This window comes from Vanessa atalanta, chromosome 21, assembly GCF_905147765.1.
Source record: "Vanessa atalanta chromosome 21, ilVanAtal1.2, whole genome shotgun sequence".
NCBI classification, from domain to species: Eukaryota; Metazoa; Arthropoda; class Insecta; order Lepidoptera; family Nymphalidae; genus Vanessa; species Vanessa atalanta.
Window position 1 is genome coordinate 8,691,012 of NC_061891.1, and position 17,526 is coordinate 8,708,537.

The 17,526-nt window shown below is 39.2% G+C and overlaps 1 protein-coding gene across 1 annotated transcript; it reads left to right on the plus strand.

Moving 5' to 3' along the window:
• Window positions 1-2,065: 2,065 nt before the first annotated feature.
• On the plus strand, window positions 2,066-16,830 carry LOC125072224 (protein ANTAGONIST OF LIKE HETEROCHROMATIN PROTEIN 1-like). The gene is made up of 3 exons (XM_047682750.1): window positions 2,066-2,478; window positions 15,419-15,948; window positions 16,724-16,830. Exons 1-3 carry the CDS (start codon window positions 2,066-2,068, stop codon window positions 16,828-16,830), a joined length of 1,050 nt encoding a protein of 349 aa, XP_047538706.1.
• The last annotated feature ends 696 nt before the right edge of the window (window positions 16,831-17,526 follow it).

Below are 17,526 nucleotides of genomic sequence, written 5' to 3' on the forward strand. Positions count from 1 at the left end.
ATTTTCACCATCACACTTTTTCTTGAGAACCCATTTGCATTTGACAATGTTGCCACATGGAGGTATATCAACAACATCCCAAGCATTATTATCTCTAAAGCTATTCAGCTCTTCTTGAACTGCCAGCTCCATTTGCTCCTTTTCTGGTCCTCGCAGTGCTTCTTCATATGTCAGTTCATCGCTGAGATATGTATTACATTCTTCTGTGCACATAAATCCATACCTATCTGGTATTTGCCTCTTCCGTTGTGGTAGTATCTTTTTCATGGTATCAGATTCCAACTCTTCTTCAAATACCTCGTCTGGAACATACGTTTCATCCATGTCATTTATACTATCAATAGAAATGAATTAATCTTCCTTACTCTGATCTGACAGCTCTCCCACTGAAGATGGATATGGCTTATTCTCTGCTGGTTTGTCATCCGTCTCTTATGCTTCAATCATACTTTCGTGATGAGGTAACTTTTCATTTATAATGATGACATCTCGACTTGTTACAATAGCTCGTGTTGAAGGGTTATATAACCTATATCCTTTGACATCCTGTGGGTAGCCGACCAGTATGCATTGTTCAGATTTCTTGTCCCATTTATGTCTTTTCTCCTTCGGTATGTATTTCATAACAGTACTGCCAAAAATTTTTATATGGCTTAGGTTTGGCTTGCTTCCTGTCCATAATTCAAATGGTGTATGGTAATTCAATCCACTCTTCACAATTCGATTCTGTAAATAAACAGCTGTGTTAATGGCTTCTGCCCAGAACTCCTTATCAAGTCCCGCATCAAACAAAAGACATCTGGCTTTCTCAATTAGTGTTCTGTTCATGCGCTCACAAAGCCCGTTTTGTTCAGGGGTGTATGGGTTCGTTTTTTGGTAAATTATACCCATTCTCTGTAAATAATTATCAAAATCTCTATTACAGAATTCACTGCCATTATCACTTCTCAGAATTTTTATCCTATTTGATGTTGAATTTTCAACTCTAGCTTTATATTTTTGAAAATACTTTAAAGTCTCAGTTTTATTTTTCAGAAAATAAACAAATGTCATGCGGCTGTAGTCATCCACGAAAATAAATAAATATCTAGAGCCACCTAGTGATATGTTCTCCATCGGGCCACATATGTCACTGTGTACCACCTCTAGTAGCTTAGTACTTCTGTTCCCTTCAGTAGCAAAAGGTAATCTACTTTGCTTACCTTCACAGCACACTACACAGTTTGACTTGTCGATGTTGGCCTTTTCCGTAAGTATGATTCCTTCTACAGCATCCTGCATTTTATTCATGTTAAAGCTGTTAGCATGTCCCAATCTCCGATGCCAAATTTCCGCAGACTCTGCTACTGCTGCTACTATGCATGATGAGGTGTTCAGTTTGTAAACCCCATTTATAAGTGAAGCAGTAGCTACTTGAATGTCTTGCTTATTGAGTATCTCGCATCCTTTGCTTGTGAAATTTACCTTGTTGCCCTGCCTTATCAGTTGGCTTACTGACAATAGGTTAGTAGATAACTTAGGAACGCATAACACATTTTCGACAGTTATGTCATATTCACTATCTTCTGTAGTTGCTGTTATATTTATGTTACCGCAACATATCACTGGGATCTTATTCTGGTCTGCAACCATAATCTCTTTCGCGAATCCAGAATAATTCACGTCGATCATCCAATCTCTATTGCTAGTTAAATGTGAACTAGCGCCAGAGTCGACGTACCAGTCACTTTTGTCAAATATTCTATTAAAAACACGGCACTGAACGCATTACTTGTTTTTGATGATTTACTTTCAGAATTGTTAGGTAATTTATCTTTTTTAAGATTGCATTGATTATTATAGTGCCCCTGTTGTGTACAATTGTAGCATTTGACATTTGGTTTTCCTTTGACAGATGACGTTTTGTGTCTTCCCGCCATCTTTCTTGTCCATAGACTGTGTTCTCTTCCCATTCGTTCCATGATTCGAATTTGAATGTTGATTCTTGCGGAAACATATAAATGCATTATTAACATCACTCATTTCCGGATCCATGTCCATCAACTTCCCTTAAGAGCCTGTCCAGATGACGCGTTTTACGCGCGAGTCCACACGCGCGTTTCAAATTCTATTGCATCCAGATACCGCGTTTTACGCGCGTTTCTACGCTGGGAGGGATCCAGCCAGTTACAAACATGAACTCGGTTGTGTTGTTGTTCTGTTGTGGCTTGCATACCGTCGATGGAAAAATCGTAAACGAAGAGAACGTCGACGATTTAACGTGCACCCAATTCTACGTGACAGAATGACGCATAGTATGTTTATAACATTATATCCAAAGCTCAGAGAACACGGTGAAAAGTTTTTCAACTACTTCCGGATGTCAGTAACATCGTTTGATGAATTACTAGAAATTATTCAAGAAGATTTGACTCCATGTCAAAATTATGTGGTACGGGATACTGTCTCTGCAGAAGAAAAACTCGTGATTACTTTGAGGTAATATTTTTTATTATTGTAATGTAATTGTACTTTTATCAAGTTTGTATCTTTAAACTAAGAATCAATTTAACAAAAATAAAGAATTTGAACAAAAACACCAAAAATTAGGAATCATTCAAACTTAACATTTAATCACCATATAGTTCCATCAATTCAGATTCTTGTGAATCTTGTGTAGAAGCCGGTGATGGAGTTGTTGGGTTATTGTAGGCAGACGTTGTTGATGGGGTGTTGCGTTGCACAGTGCAATAACCTCGATTGTAAGACGAAAAGGTTGCAGGAGGAACTGAAGATATTGAGGGGTCTATTGTGTTACATCCTGTTTCTTCAAAATAGACTCTCTGTCCACGTTGTGTCATTCCTGTTTGGTAATTATATTGTGGAGGTATATAGACAGAACGAGCAGTTGAAGGTTTATGATACAGGGCTTGTTGACCTTGAAGTACTTTCATTAGTTCAATTTTTGTTTGAAGTCTGTTCTGCTCTGGTATTTTAAGAAGCTCTTTGTGTAATGATAAACAAAATAGTTTGTCATCATCAGACTCCGTTTGGTTTGATGTATGTGGCTGATTTTTAGATGCTAAATTTGTTTTTATGATAGCGAGAAATTCTTCGTCGGCCGCATTTAGTTTTTTCTTCTTTTTTGCTTGACTCACTGGAGGTCTCATTACATCTTCCCCATCGCCAGAAAAGTCTTCTTCTTCAGCTGCAGCAGGAGTGGTGTTAATGTTGCTATCAGTTGTTTTATTGCGTGTCGATCGTTCGAGGAACATCAAACGTTCAATATAGATATATTTGGTTTTGCCGGAGGCTCCTGATCCAGACGGAGCGGTTTTCAGACCCAGCGTGGCGATTATAGGCAATACCTCCAAATGGTGAAAACAGGTAAGCCACGGCCCCCAGTTCGCGGCGGTCCCGCTATTCCTCGTCATGGTGGCGACGGTGGTAACGGCGGGACGGGGGGTGCTAAGAATCACCGGGCTACGGGAGGCCACCACAACCGACTGACCCTGGCGACGTACAACGGACGCACGCTACGGCTTGACTCGCATCTAGCGCAACTCGAGGTGGAACTTGGGAAAATCAGGTGGCACATATTAGGGTTATGTGAAGTCCGTAGAGAGGGAGAGGACACCGTAACCCTCGAATCGGGCCACCTAATGTACTTCCGAGAGGGAGACCAACAATCCCAAGGAGGCGTTGGGTTTCTGGTTAATAAGTCCCTAGCTGATAACGTTGTGGAAATCTCCAGTGTGTCGAACAGGGTAGCGTACCTCATTGTAAAGCTCACCGAGAGGTACAGCCTCAAGGTGGTGCAAGCGTACGCACCGACCTCGACACACTCGGACGATGAAGTGGAGGAAATGTTCGATGATATATCGAGGGCCCTCCACTCCACCACGAAAACCCACTACAACGTTGTCATGGGGGACTTCAACGCTAAAGTGGGAGTACAGAATTGTAGCGAATCGGTAGTAGGACCCCATGGATTTGGAAGCAGAAATCATAGGGGGCAAATGCTTGTCAACTTCCACGAACGGGAGGGGCTCTTCTTGATGAACTCCTTCTTCAAGAAGCAGCCCCAGGTAAACAGAGAAAAAAGAGAGAATAACAAATATAAAATAGAAATGGAAATACTTCATTTGAGGAAGAGAAGATTACAGGGTCGGCCATAATATTTTTATAAAGGAGAATGCCCAAAATACTGTGGACTTTAGTATCGCCACAAAATGTTTTGTGTCAACTTTAATTCATGTTTATTTTATAGTGATAATGCTACAGAAACATATAAAATTAAAACAACATGGCTAAAACTCCGGAATTAATAAATATAAAATTATTATTAATAAAATAAAAGTAGTTGTTAAATCTATATTAAGGTACGCTATGGTTTGAAAATAAGCCCAGCAGTGACAGCTGTTGAAAGAATGAAAGAGAAAGAGTCAGATGGAGAGAGAGAGAGAGAGAAATAAAACAATTAGGCAATATACAAAAATTATTTTATTTAATAGTAATCATTTTCGTAACAATATTCTTCAAAAATGTTATCTAAAAATTGGGCTGGTGCATTTATATCATTATGCCGACCCCAACTTAAATACCATGTGATGGTCATCACATGGGCACAACAACCTACAGTACGACTGCCCAGTAGGCAGCTACAGTAATAGCCTGAAATGGCACTTAGTGTATCTCTTGTTTCTTCATTTTTATTTAGCAATAGATACGTATAGTAAGTTCGGCTACTCACATGCCTGGATTTTATTCTGCCACGAAGAAGATAATTATTTACACCTAGTATTAAAGGTAAATCATCTTCAATGCAGTCATTTATCTGAACAATATATGTGCCATTTTCACGAATATGTTCACCTTAGTAGGATCTTGCCTGTTTCAGCTGGTATGATCCAACAGCAAATCTTTTTAAATCAGATATGGTTAACCTCGGAAACTGGTCCAAGTGAGGGTGAGTATCGTTTATGCTAGAGAACATACTTCGCCTTCTGTTTAATTGTTCTCTGTTAACAATGAGAGATAAATGATTGGGCTCGTTTAATTTTTGTTTTGCTATTTCTAAATACTCCGAATATTCGGGTTTTTCTTCAATAATAGGGTACATGAACCGTAGTTCTTCTGAAGAGTAAACCTCACCATCATAATACTCTGGAGTACTTCGAGGGACAGCTTATTCCGTAATTTATTTTTAATTACGCTGTATATCGAAAAAGCCCGTTCGACGCTCGCGTTTGAAACTGGCAATGTTAGTAGCGCTCTCGAAAGTTTCCCAATATTTTGGAATCTCTTTTTTCCCGCAGAATCGCAATCTTCAAAAACTTCTGCATAAAATTCAACAGAATTAGTTACGTTTGACCACGATTTATTTTGCAATTGATTCCATTCGGATTCTACATCACTTTTATTGCCGTATAAGTGAGTTCGATGGAACTGCGTAAAAAATTCATTGAGACTGGGTTTTACTTGAGATTTTATACTTTACCAAATTTAACACACAATTTTACACACCTTTATTACCTGATACCTGCGAAAGCCACCGCGACCCAAGTTACATAGACGGGATTCGTTCTTACCTGTGTTGGGGACATACATCGAGAAACTTACAGCTTTTATACTTTACCGAAGGCATGCGGGCCGCTGGCTCCTGCTCTATTATGAAGCACTGCACATGCCTCAATAGTCGGTGGAATATTTTTTACATTTACTCCTAGGCCGTTATGTAAACATGGAAATCTACGTTTTAGAACACCAAAAAGCCTTTCAATAGGATTCCTCGACGATACCTGAGCTCTATTATATGCTTTTTCAGCTATAGTATTTGGATTTAATAGAGAGGTAAGCAAATAATGTCGACATGGGTAACCAATGTCTCCTAAACTCACAAAATTCGCATAATCACCACGCTCAAATTGTGCACATAAAAGAGAATCATTAAAAATTGTACTGTCATGTACAGAGCCCGGCCATCTTGCTACCACATTTAGGATGCATAATTTCGCATCACACACAATTTGCACATTTAACGAAAAAACCCTTTTCTGTTGCGAAAAGTTTCAGCTTGATATTCCCCTGTGAACAAAATTTAAAAATTTAATTGTGTTCCCATTTAAGCGACACATATTACTACTTCTTGTACTAATGTAAGTAGGTACCTAGTGAATTGATTTAATGTGTCAATAGCTCCCAATATCGTCGGAAATCCTGCAATGTATTAAAAGTCGTTTGCCACTTCTATTCGTTCTTGGGAATCCGGCATTTTAATGAAACTGCAACTGGGTTTTGCTATTGCAGCTGTGACTTTATGTACCACACGGTGAACAGTTACTTGTTCGACGTGGAATATGTCTCCTATAACTTTTTGATAACTGCCAGTAGCATAAAATCGAAAGGCTATCAAAATTTGATCTCTTGGCTGTAATGCTCGGTTGCGTTTCGTCAAAGGCGCGATTTCCTTGCCAAACAATGACTCCAGGTATAATACCGTATCTTTGTAAACGCGAAACCGACTTAGAAATTGGTTGTCATCATATTTTTCGAAGGCATTTAACTTTTCTTCATTCTTACGGCTGCTACGGGATGTCGTTTCGTCGTCCGAAAGTGAAGAAAGTGAAGATAGTGACATTTTTGAAACTTATAAAACACTGAAAAACAATTTAAGATAGCTACCACTCTCAAATTTAACGGCGTCTCAAATAATTTGAGTGGGCTATTTGACATTTGTCATTCGTTGAGTGGCGTTTCAGTATACGGTTTTTACTTTGAGTGGTGTTTCAAAACTAGTTATTTTGAGTCGCTCTCAAATTTGAGTGACGCTCAAAAATGTTTGAGTATGCGAAATATTTAATTTAACGGCGTCTCAAACAGTTGAGTTGGACTTAAATATTTAAATGACGTTTCAGTATTCGGCCGTAAATGTAGTAGTTAAATCAATTAAGCCTATAAATTGTATTTGGACATTTGAAATGAAAGATCATATGTATTAAGAATGTATTTTAAATTAAAATATACACAATCAACAAAAGTAAAATAAAATAAAAACCAAAGTCAATGACCATCTCTTTGTATTTGTTTTTTGAAAAGAAGCAACGTTACTATATACATTGTCTATTTTTAATTTGTTGTATTACCTTATCGCAAAATAGTTTTCCACTTATTAAATTCACTTGATGAAGAATAGCGCAAACATGACCCGTTTCTACAGCAAAATAATTAACGCCAACTACAAAGTTTTTCATTACAGTAGATACTATTTCGAAATAATTAGCACTTGTCATTAAGAAATCTTGTTTAAAAAACTGGCGAATAACTGTTTCAGTTCTTTTGCATATATCATATATATCCTGCGTAGCATACACTAGGCTACCTTTATCTTTTGCTACCGAACATTTCGTTGACGATGCTCGGCAGCGAGAGGTCTCCACCCATAGTCGCCGCCAGGGTGTTCCTCTGGGACCCACACGCAGCACACTCACTCAGGGTGTGGTGCGCCGTGTCGACTGGCGAACCACACTCTTGGCAGGAGGGTGACACCTCCCGCCGCGCTATCCCGTGCAACTACTTACCGAAGCATCCGTGCCCGGTAAGTACCTGCGTCATCCTGAAGGTGAGTGTGCCCTTCTTCCTCTCGACCCAGCGACTCAAGTGGGGGCGGATCGCCTCCACTGTCGCCAGGCCCGCCGTGGGTGACCCCAGATCCTCCTGCCATCGGGCGATCAGGGCTCGCTGGGCTAGAGCCCTGATCCGCCCGACCCTGGACGATCGCCGCGGTTCCTCGCCTCGACCCGGAACCGGTACACTTCCGCGAGCACCTCCGCCTGGAGCTCCCAGGGCGGATCGCCCGCGAGAAGTGTCGCCGCAGCCCACGACACCGTACGGTACCCTCTGATGCCTCTCACGGCTTCCGCAGCAGGGCCCGGTTGTCAGCGGTGAGGGCGTCGACCCAGATCGGGGCACCGTACAGCGCCATCGACCTCACTACACCGGAATAGAGACGCCGGCATAGCGATCCCGGCCCCCCCACATTCGGAAGGAGGCGGCCGAGAGCGGCGGCGGCGTTGATGAGCCTCGGGCCGAGATGGACAAAATGCTGCCCGAAGCTTCATCGACCGTCCAGGATGAGGCCCAGATACTTCATCTGGGCCTGCACCTTGATAACCGTCCCCCGGACGGTGATACTCGCCCCTCGTGGGGGTCCTTGCCGTGGACCGTGGAACAGGAGGGCCTCCGTTTTGGATATGGAGACCCTCAAGCCCAGCATTCCCATACGGTCCACGGTGAGTATCGTCTCGAAAGGGAGACTGCTGAAGGCGTTCGCCACGTCGAGCGACACCGCCAGGACTTGCTCCCGGGCCACCGCTTCCGTCGTCCGAGTCTTCAGGGCGTCCAGGGCGTCGACCGTCGACCGGCCCGCCCTGAACCCGTACTGAGCCTCTGAGAGACCCGGACCGACCTCCTCGAGGTGCTGAACGAGACGAGCTGCGAGGACCTTCTTGAAGAGTTTGCCCGTCTCGTTCAGCAGCACTATTGGCCTGTATGCCGAAGAGGAATCCATCGGCCGACCTTCCTTTGGCAACAGGACCAACTTTCCTTCCTTCCAAGGCTTCGGAAACTGCCCGCTGCACAGACACTCGTCGAACAGCTCCCGAAGCCTTGCACCCAGGAATTCCAGGGCGTCGCACAAAACACGCCCTGGAACCCCGTCCGGACCCGGCGCCGTGTTCTTGGCCCTCAAGCGGCCGAGGGCCATCTCCATCTCCCGCTCCGTGATCAGTGGTGGAGCCACTGCGTCTTCGATCACGGAGCGGGGCGCCATCTGCGGAGGGACATGCTCGCCTGGATGGGGAAAGAGTTCCCCGACCAGGCGCAGGAGGAGTTCCGGCGGCAGCGTCTCAGTGACGGGGGCGCCTTGAGTGCGGAACTTTCCGCGTACGCCGCGGTACGGGCGCCCCCACGGGTCTCGATTGAGACCCGCCAGAAGCTCCTCCCTGGCCTTCTCCTTGGCCTTGCTTATCGTCAGCTGCAGATCTTTTTTCAACTGGCGATAAGCGTCCAGCATCTGTCCCTCCAGGTCCGTGTCGAGGCCGTTTTCACAATTTTTCAATTTTTAACCGATAACTTTCGAACGGATAGGCCGATCCGGGAGATTGAAATGCCAATGGATGCAGAGCAGAGGGCCCCACAATCGCGTCGAACACGGGAAAAAGATCAAAAGAATAATAAAAAAGATATCAACGAAAAACTTAAAAACAGACAAAAACGGGAGATATAGGTAAGTAAAATGTGGAATAATAATTGTAGTAGTGAGAACTGAATGAGGTATTTTTTTCAGATTTTTACAACAAGAAATGGAGAAAAAATTTTGAAAAATGTTCTTCCCTCTCTGTCAAACCTGGAGAACCATCAAAATTTGAATATAATTTCAATATTGTTTTTGGATGAGGAAGGCAACTTTCAACTTTGTTCTAATATAATTATATGCTTTTGGTGAATAAAAATGTAAGGTCAAACAAAACTTCCTGATTTCTGGAGCATATTTTGTAACAGGTCTCTTGGCACCTTCTTTCAGTTTTTTTATTCATATTCGCATACCAGTCTGCAGCAAATACATTACTTCTTAAGCTGTTATGTATATCATTATCAATATATCGGTATTTATTAAGTATTTGAATGATTTGTTTAAAAGATGCAATCTTCTTTTTTAGTCGTTGATTTTTTTGCCTAAGTGATTTAATTTTTAAGCGATGCTTCCTATGCAGCACTATTTTCCGCCGTAATTCACGTTAATTTAGATTTCTTTGGAGTGTCAATAATAGAGTCAAGATCAGAAAATGATAAAAACAAATAATTCAAAAAATAACGCGACTGCATTAAAACTAACTTTAAATAAAAAATATATTTACTTAAAGATAAACTTAAAAAAAAACGAATATGTCTTGACCTGTAAATTCCAGGAAAAGCTATTATCTACGATTTAAAAATTAACATTGTAAAAAAAATGTTTCAATTCGGAATCCTTTGCACGTGAATTCGATTCGCACTTGGCACAATTTTTTTTTGAAAGTACATGATTTTAAATTGTATAAACGAGTCGACTAGTACAAATGTGGTAATCTAACATTTTGACAAATGTTGGTAAAACAATAAAAACAGATTTTGGTTAAATTTGTTTGACTTGGGGTTACAAAACTTTTTAAATAGAATAATATATAAATATCAAATTGAATTAATGCTATATGACAGTAAAAATCAATCTACACGAGTTATAAAAACTATTTTAATTTTGTAGATTGCTAGCTTTGAAACTATTATTTTAAGAATGTCGAATTTGATATTAAACCTGGCGCAGATAGCTATCTTTGATTGCAAAGACCATATCCAAGAATCAGGGTTGTCACAAATCTTTATGTATACTATATTTTTGGAATACAGAAAAAATGGTAGACAGATATTTTTTTTAATTATTTAACTTATTAAATATTAAGCACAAAAAATATTATATGCGCAGATCGCGGACCTCTTCCATGGTCCCTTCATGATAATTTTCTTGAATTTCATTCGCGGTAAGAGTCTCCTGAGTATCGAATATTTGTTTATAAACAGACAAAACTGCCATGTCCCTCCACTCTGGGCCAAATGTTTTTCGAGTAACTTTTTAACGTCTGATAGTTTATTTTTATTTTCACGAGTACTATATTAGGTAACAAGTTGGGGTATCACATTGCCAATAATTTTATTACGCTGACAAATGTTTTGCGATTTTCCAACATTACTATTATAGTAAAGTTCCCCGCTTACCAGACCATTTCCCGGTATTTTTGAGCGCCGCAAAATAAACTGTTTGCATAACCCTTCATTGCATAATTTTAATATTTCTTTGTAAAAAAAAACATACACATGTTATTAGACCTCTAGGTAATGGGAAAAATAATTAAAAAAATCTTTGATTTATAGAAGTTTTTTTTTTTAATTAAAAATGGTTTGATGTAAACTTCCATCATTATGCAGAATGAACATATGAGCTTACTACAAAATTGAAATAATAAATTAAGTCACTAATACCTTTCATTTATACCTTCAATTTTGGTGAAAATGAACAAAACAGTTATTGTTTTTGTTCAGGCATAAGTTAACCTTACATTTGATACAGCTTATTGTTGAATAGCCTTTACAATGTGGGTATTTGCATCGCAGAGAAATGCCAACTTGTGGCCAATGGTCACTGCCATCCATTCTTAGGTCTTTTGGTGGAGGAACAACTGCAGGTCCTCTCTTCTTTTTTGTCTGGATTTCGTTTTCCACAAAGCTGGAACTAGGACGTCCTCTTCTGACCTCTGTGTTAGATCCTATTGAGCACAAAACTTGAGCTAATTAATTACGAAATTGTTCCATGGAAAGCATATCCTTTTTTGGTATATTTCGAATGATTGCATTTTTTTTTGTAAATAATCCAAGAATTTATGACTGTAAGATCAAGTATATGAAAGAATATGCGTAAATACCATTTTTTCGACCTCAAAGGAATATGGAACCTCCCCAAAAAACTGTCCATTAAATCAACTCCCCCCATATGTTTGTTGTATTCTAAAACAATTTTTGGACATGGAATTTCAACCTTTTCCTTCTTTGCCTTGTCATACCTAGTGACACTAGATACTGGTGTTGACCCCACATATGTTGATAAAAGTGTCACCATTTTGTTGTCTTTCCAGGTGAGACAAGACATATCAACACCATCAAATGTAGATGTTCTTTCGACATGACTTCCTCGTGGTACAGACTTTTTCATAACTTCCCTTTTGTCTGGTAATTTTGAGTTAGGTATCCGATTTTGTTGTACAGTACCCACTGATAGAATTCCTTGCTTGGCTAAATAATTAACCAGGGGCAATGATGTGTAAAAATTGATATATTCCATGACGTAGTGGTCTTAAAAACTGTCTTCACGGCGTCTCGCCAGTTGAAAACTGGGCAATCAATACCAAGTCTTACCAACATTGAAGTTTCGCCCAAAACCAGCTTTATTTCATCAGGATGTAATATAACATCCATTTTGCGCAATTTTTTTTCTGCGATTCCGAATTGTCTATCAGCAGGTATAAAAGAGTGCCCTGTCACTGGGAATACTAACTCGATTGTCTTAATGTTTTGATGCTCCAAAAGCCATTTAGAGCATGCCCCCACCAGAATACTGTTCTTGTTCTGGCCGCCACAACCATCTGAGATCAATCTAATGTTAGTAACATCGGTCAAATCTGTATGATTCAACCTGTGAGTAATTGCTGAAGCGACTAAGTTCGAATCTTTATTACATTTATTTTCCATGCAAAAATAGGTAAACACACGCAGCTGCTGCTGCAGTAAACACACGTGAGCTGCAGTTGCTGGTGGTGATGTTTCTTGGGATTTTTCAGCCGGTCCTGGCAAAGCGAGATCAAGTAAAGGTGTAGACATCTCAGGTTCTTGAGCTACAGAGGAGTCTGTTATATTATTCAATGAGTCTTGATGTGGAATTGATAAAGAATCATTAATAGTAAGAGCAGCTGAAGCGTCACTCGAAGAATCTGAGCATAAGAAGATGATGCTTCATTGAAAGGAATGTCGGTCATGTTTGAAGGAGCATAATCTTCTTCTCCAAAAACATTAGGATTATATGGCCAGATTCCGGGTTTCCTAAATCCACTCACCGCATTTTGAACTGAAGCACATTTGACGTATGCTCCTGCAAATAGTTTTGCTACATCAAATTGGTTTGCAATTCTACCTGGGTGTGATTTTTGGAAAGTGTTTATTTCTTGTTCAAAATATTTTTTGAGTGGTCCATACACAGCTACATCTAGTGGCTGCATTCGGTCAGTCGTATGGGGTGCAAATGATAAAAAGATAATGTTATTTTTTGATGCGAATTCCAAAGCTGGATAAAACTTGTGCGACTCGTGATTGTCGAGTAAAAATAAAACTTTCCTGTTATCATTTGGACGGACCTTTTCGGCAAAGAATTTAAGCCAATTCAAAAAAGCTTCCCCGTTAATCCAACCATTGTCAGTTACAGTGGCTTGTGAACCCGGTGGAGCACTATCTAGCAGCCGTTCTTGCATTCTTTTGCGGGCAAAAATGAAAAAGGGGGGAACGAAAGTACCAGCTGCACTGCAGCAGCATATAACAGTGGTTAATTGACCCCTTTCTGTGCTACTTATTACTCCTTTCGCTAAACGCTAAACTTTCGCAGTAGGTATAGAATTATTTTCATCACAAATAAAACTGCTAATCACTTGCATTTCAACAAACACAAGTTAAAAGTCAACGATATACATTTAGTATAACAAATTAGTATACAAACCTTCGTAAAAATCGTAACAAAAACAGTCACTATCTTTTTTATTTTCTCCACAACAAACCGGCACCTGTATTGTTTTGGTTGAACTGTCATGGCGTCGCCGGTCGCATTTCCGATCACGTGACCGAACACCGTAATGCCATCTATCATAGATTTTTTTAAACAATTAATATTCTTCTTGCCCGCGTTATGCGTTTTGCCCGGGCTTCCCCTAGTATCTGAAGTTGCAAAATATAATTATTTCAGTCAAATAGATTTAAAAAGTGCCTACCCTCAAATCCCAATACTAGAAAAAGAAAAAAAAAATGACTGCTTTTGAAGCTTGTGGCAATCTATATCAATTTAGTTAAAAATGTAGTAGCAACATTGCAACGAGATTTACATTTTATAATTAAAACAGAACATTGGAAAGGTACATTTTGCTATTTAGATGATATTATGGTATGTGGAATGGATAAAGGTGATCATGATCAAAACTTAAATTGTTTTATGGCTGCTGTCAAAAAGTATAATTTAACCTTAAATGAACAAAAATTTATATTTGGTGTCAATTATATTAATCTTCTAGGATATAATATCAAAGATAATACTGTCAAGCCTGATTCTAATAGATAAGAACCATTATTAGACCTTCCACCCCCAACGAATAACAGTGAATAAAAACGAACACTTGGTTTATTTGCTCACTATGCAAAATGGATGAATAATTTTTCACAAAAATAAAACCGTTGGTTGGTTATCTTTTCCAATTGATGATACTGCAAAAACTAGCTCTGTGTAATTGAAATCAGAGATAGAAAAGCCGTTCTTCATGATAATGAGATTCTTACTATCGAGACTGACGCATCAGAATTTGCGATTGCTGCGTCTTTATCTCAAAAGGGGCGACCTATAGCTTTTTTCTCTAGAACACTTTCAGATTCAGAACAACGACAATCTTCAATTGAAAAAGAAGCATGCGCTATTGTAGAGTCTTCGCAAATGGCATCATTGTTTAATTGGTAAACATTTTTTACTTTTAACAGATCAACGTTCTGTTACATTTATGTCGTTACCTTTTTACTGCGAGTATGAATTTGAGAAAGAGCCTGTCCAGATGACGCGTTTTACGCGCGAGTCCACACGCGCGTTTCAAATTCTATTGCATCCAGATATTTGTATCTTTAAACTAAGAATCAATTTAACAAAAATAAAGAATTTGAACAAAAACACCAAAATATAGGAATCATTCAAACTTAACATTTAATCACCATATAGTTCCATCAATTCAGATTCTTGTGAATCTTGTGGAGAAGCCGGTGATGGAGTTGTTGGGTTATTGTAGGCAGACGTTGTTGATGGGGTGTTGCGTTGCACAGTGCAATAACCTCGATTGTAAGACGAAAAGGTTGCAGGAGGAACTGAAGATATTGAGGGGTCTATTGTGTTATATCCTGTTTCTTCAAAATAGTCTCTCTGTCCACGTTGTGTCATTCCTGTTTGGTAATTATATTGTGGAGGTATATAGACAGAACGAGCAGTTGAAGGTTTATGATACAGGGCTTGTTGACCTTGAAGTACTTTCATTAGTTCAATTTTTGTTTGAAGTCTGTTCTGCTCTGGTATTTTAAGAAGCTCTTTGTGTAATGATAAACAAAATAGTTTGTCATCATCAGACTCCGTTTGGTTTGATGTATGTGGCTGATTTTTAGATGCTAAATTTGTTTTTATGATAGCGAGAAATTCTTCGTCGGCCGCATTTAGTTTTTTCTTCTTTTTTGCTTGACTCACTGGAGGTCTCATTACATCTTCCCCATCGCCAGAAAAGTCTTCTTCTTCAGCTGCAGCAGGAGTGGTGTTAATGTTGCTATCAGTTGTTTTATTGCGTGTCGATCGTTCGAGGAACATCAAACGTTCAAAATAGATATATTTGGTTTTGCCGGAGGCTCCTGATCCAGACGGAGTTGTTTTCTTTTTCTTCATTTCTCTTACAAATCCATCACGTAACCCTTTCCACTTCTTCTGCAAAATATTACCTGTAACCAGTAATATAATGATTTAATTAGTGTGGTAAATTAAATATAAATTAACTAAACGCATTTTTTTCAGATATTTGGCTACAGGATGTTATTTTGCGGATCTGCATTATGCCTACAGGTTGGGAAAGTCTACAGTTATCGAAATAGTACAGAAAACTTGTTACGTCATATGGCATAAACTGAAAAATATCCTAATGAAAGTACCTACGAAGGCTGAATGGGAAGAGATTTCTAAACAGTTTCAAAAATACACAAATTTTCCAAATTGCATCGGCGCCATTGATGGCAAGCATATCCGTATTATAAAACCTAATGATTCTGGGTCTCTTTTTTATAATTATAAGAGTTATTTTTCAACTGTTTTGTTGGCTGTATGCGACGCAAATTATTGTTTCATTGCAGTAAATATCGGCGCATATGGAAAAAGCAATGACTCCACAATTTTTCAAGACTCTGTTTTTTATAAAAAACTTGTCGAGAAAACTTTAGATATTCCAGACCCAAAGTCAATATCTCAAACAGATATAACTCCCTTACCCCATGTGATAGTTGGAGATGAGGCGTTCAGTCTATCTGAACATATAATGCGCACTTATTGCGGTAAATCTCTAACAACTAAGAAAAGAATTTTCAACTATCGCTTATCCAGGGCCCGGCGTTACATTGAATGTTGCTTTGGCATCTTGGTAAATAAATGGAGAATATTTCATAGACCGTTGAATGTAGACATAGAGTTTGCAGAAAGCATTATTAAAGCTTGCTGTGTTCTTCATAATTTTGTAAGGTTAAGGGATGGTTATAGGTTTGACCACACTCTTTACGAAACATCTCTAATTCATATAAATACTGAGGCAGTAAGGCCTAATGCCAGATCGCTGAACACAAGAGACAGATTCGCTGATTATTTTGGTAACGAAGGCAAACTCCCTTGGCAAGATAAAATGATATAGTCATATTTTGTTTTACAACTTATGATTCAAATATGTCATTAACATAGTGACAAATTATCAGGAAATCCTATAATATGGAAACCAAAAAAATGGTCGTTCTTCAGTATACCTTTTTAGCCCCGTATACTCTACGCTACTAGGTCGTACAATTTATTTAGTACCTATGTATGTAGTCTGGAATAATATTATTAAATAAACTATTTTTACTTACCTATAGTTTTTTTCTTTTCTTCGGAATCTCCAGCTAAAAAAAAAATCTCGACGATTTCTTCCCAGTTCCTGCGTTTTATGGTTCTATTGGAATAATCTGATGATTCCATATTCCATATGGCTGCCCTTTTATCAACTTCATCAATAAAAAGTTCCGTATCGAAGTTATCACGCTCCATCGTAAATACGTCCACTCGCAACGGACTCGCGCGTAGTACTGGACGCAGCAATGGCACCCGAGTATCTCGACTCGCGCGTCGCTCGCGCGTTAAACGCGCGAGTCGAGAGTCCCGCTCATTGCACGCGTTTTACGCGCGAGTGAGGATACGCGCGTAGGCATCTGGACGGGATATATGTAGCTCTAGTATCTCGGATACGCGCGAGTGTCAACGCGCGTGTGGACTCGCGCGTAAAACGCTTCATCTGGACAGGCTCTAAGCACACGGGGAGATCGTGAAACGCGCGTTTACTGCGCGTATACGCGCAGATACAGCGAACAGACGCGCTGTGGTCGCGCGTAGCTTTTGCGTTTTGATCAGACTCTTCTCTTCTTCAGTTGTACAATGGCATCGGTTGACACAACACTGCTTACGTTGGCTTTAGTACTTCTTTTAAAAAGAAAAAAACTTAAAAAAAAGCGCATATATTGGATAGACCCATTTACGAGTGAAAAAAGATTGAGTGGTCATTATCATACAACATTTAAAAAATTGGTAATACATAGAAGATGGAAGAAATTTTATAAGTGCTATAGAATGTCATATTCGTCATTCCAAGAACTTCTTTTGATTCTAAAACCGGAATTAACTCGTCAGAACAAAGTAATGAGATCATGTATATCGGCAGAAGAACGTTTACTCATCACATTAAGGTAAGAAAACAACATCAAGTATTTATTTATTATACATTTGTTTATTTAATGACCTGTTACAGTTTTAAATCAACGTAAAATGTTATTAGTGCACTTAGATTATGAATAAGAAAAAAAAAAGATTTATTCAATATCATCATACAAATC

What these genes read in the sequence shown, in the direction of transcription:
- LOC125072224 (XM_047682750.1), top strand. Translation starts at nt 2,066, where the DNA reads ATGACGCGTTTTACGCGCGAGTCCACACGCGCGTTTCAAATTCTATTG. An exon ending in AAACTCGTGATTACTTTGAG is followed by an intron (nt 2,479 to 15,418) that starts GTAATATTTTTT and finishes CATTTTTTTCAG; the next exon opens with ATATTTGGCTACAGGATGTT. An exon ending in TATAATGCGCACTTATTGCG is followed by an intron (nt 15,949 to 16,723) that starts GTAAATCTCTAA and finishes ACTCGCGCGTAG; the next exon opens with TACTGGACGCAGCAATGGCA.